General features: G+C 50.9%; 1 protein-coding gene across 1 annotated transcript; it reads right to left on the bottom strand.

Annotated features, from left to right (window-relative positions):
* Nucleotides 1–249: 249 nt before the first annotated feature.
* Nucleotides 250–837, bottom strand: LOC133503484 (transmembrane protein 275-like). Its single transcript, XM_061825163.1, has one exon. The coding sequence runs from the start codon at nt 835–837 to the stop codon at nt 250–252; it is 588 nt and encodes a 195-aa protein (XP_061681147.1).
* Between the last annotated feature and the right edge of the window lie 720 nt (nt 838–1,557).

Here is a 1,557-nt window from a genome sequence, read left to right as displayed (position 1 = left end):
GTTACAGGCTTCGCCACATTTGCACGTTTTGTATGGACTTCTGGTGGCTTCTTCAGGTGGAGTTTGAAATATTAGACCATTTTAGATTCATCGTTGGCGGTATATTTATGGATTAAACTTTCAATACAGGCATTCCTCTTGAATTTTCTCTAGGGACTGGTCCCTACATGTACTTTTTAGATGCACTGTGAGCTATGAACATTAAAAAATATCTTAACAATACAGCCAATACTGCAGTCGCCACCGCATTTACTCATCAGTGGAGTTCATGTCCGGTGGAGTTTCACCAACCGTATGCGCATCACACCGCACATGCTTGTTATCGCCACCTCCAGTACACGCAGGCAGCACGGCATCACCGCCGTCAGACCCGTGCGAGGAGACGGGCGAGCTGGTGGGGCTGAATTGTAGCGCCGTGGTCTCCTGCAGTGTGTGCTCGCTGGTTTCCATCTCGAAGGCTGCTCCCGCCCGCCCCAGCCCCTTGACCCGGGGGGCGGAGCTCGTCGGGGAGCCCCTCGTGGCGCAGCACGCCGCGAAGAAACCCAGGGCGGTCAGCAGTAGGAGCGGCCCGATGATGATAGGGGGGTTGCCGCTGGGGACGAAGGTGCCGAAAGCGAAGGCGCCCACCAGGGTGATGTTGATGCCGGCCAGGAGCGTGCACAGGCCGCACGCGCAGCACAACGGCGGCGAGGGCAGGGAGTGGGCACCAAGACGCAGGCTGGATTTTGGTACCCCTTTGGTCACGGGGGTTCTGCACGTGTTTTCTGACAGCACCATGGGGAAGTGTGTGAGGTGTCCAGACCAGCCGAAGATCAGGTGCAGAAGCGATGGACTCATCACCCGAGGCCGCAAACACACTGGAGAGGAAGAACAGTTGAAATGATGTTCAGTTATTAGCTCAACAGTCAATAGAATTTTGCCATAAAGCAAAACAGAATGCAGTGAAACCAATCGCCGCTCAACTGTCACTCAAATGCCAGCATTCCAACCTAGAAAAATGAACGCCACTCCATCTAGCATCATTTTTTATGCCAACGCATCCCTGCATGCTCGAGCCGCAAAAAGATACCATATCTGTTTAAAGCCTTTGACGTCTGTAATATAACACTTTCACTGGGTCATCGCCAGACTTTTCCACGCCACAACAACGAGGCGCTCTAAAGCGACCGTACCAGGCCAGAGCCGCAGTCCACGCTTTGTCAAGTTGACGGTTCAACCCCACCCCTGCCCTTCTTTCTTTTCCATCTTTTTCTGCTTGATGTGCATGCACTTAGGGCCAACAACGAGGCACTCATACTCATTGTGCTCCAGATCCTAAAGCGTACGCACACGATAGTAATGCATGCACACCAGATCCTAACACCCAAACTAGAACTTAACACACCAGATACTAACACATGCACACCAGAATAATGAATAAAACATTCACCCCCTTTAACTTCCCATTAGGGGCTCCATAAATGGCAACAAATTGGCAAGAATAAAATGAAAAATCCGAAAAACTAGTGACAGTCACTTGAAATATATTTACCTACGTTATCCAGAAGGCATTAATCG

Source organism: Syngnathoides biaculeatus, chromosome 7 (assembly GCF_019802595.1).
Source record: "Syngnathoides biaculeatus isolate LvHL_M chromosome 7, ASM1980259v1, whole genome shotgun sequence".
In the NCBI taxonomy this organism is placed as follows: Eukaryota; Metazoa; Chordata; class Actinopteri; order Syngnathiformes; family Syngnathidae; genus Syngnathoides; species Syngnathoides biaculeatus.
This window is presented reverse-complemented; position numbering and strand designations above follow the sequence as displayed.

Excerpts from the sequence above, each read along its gene's own strand:
- LOC133503484 (XM_061825163.1), bottom strand. The coding sequence starts at position 837 with ATGAGTCCATCGCTTCTGCACCTGATCTTCGGCTGGTCTGGACACCTC.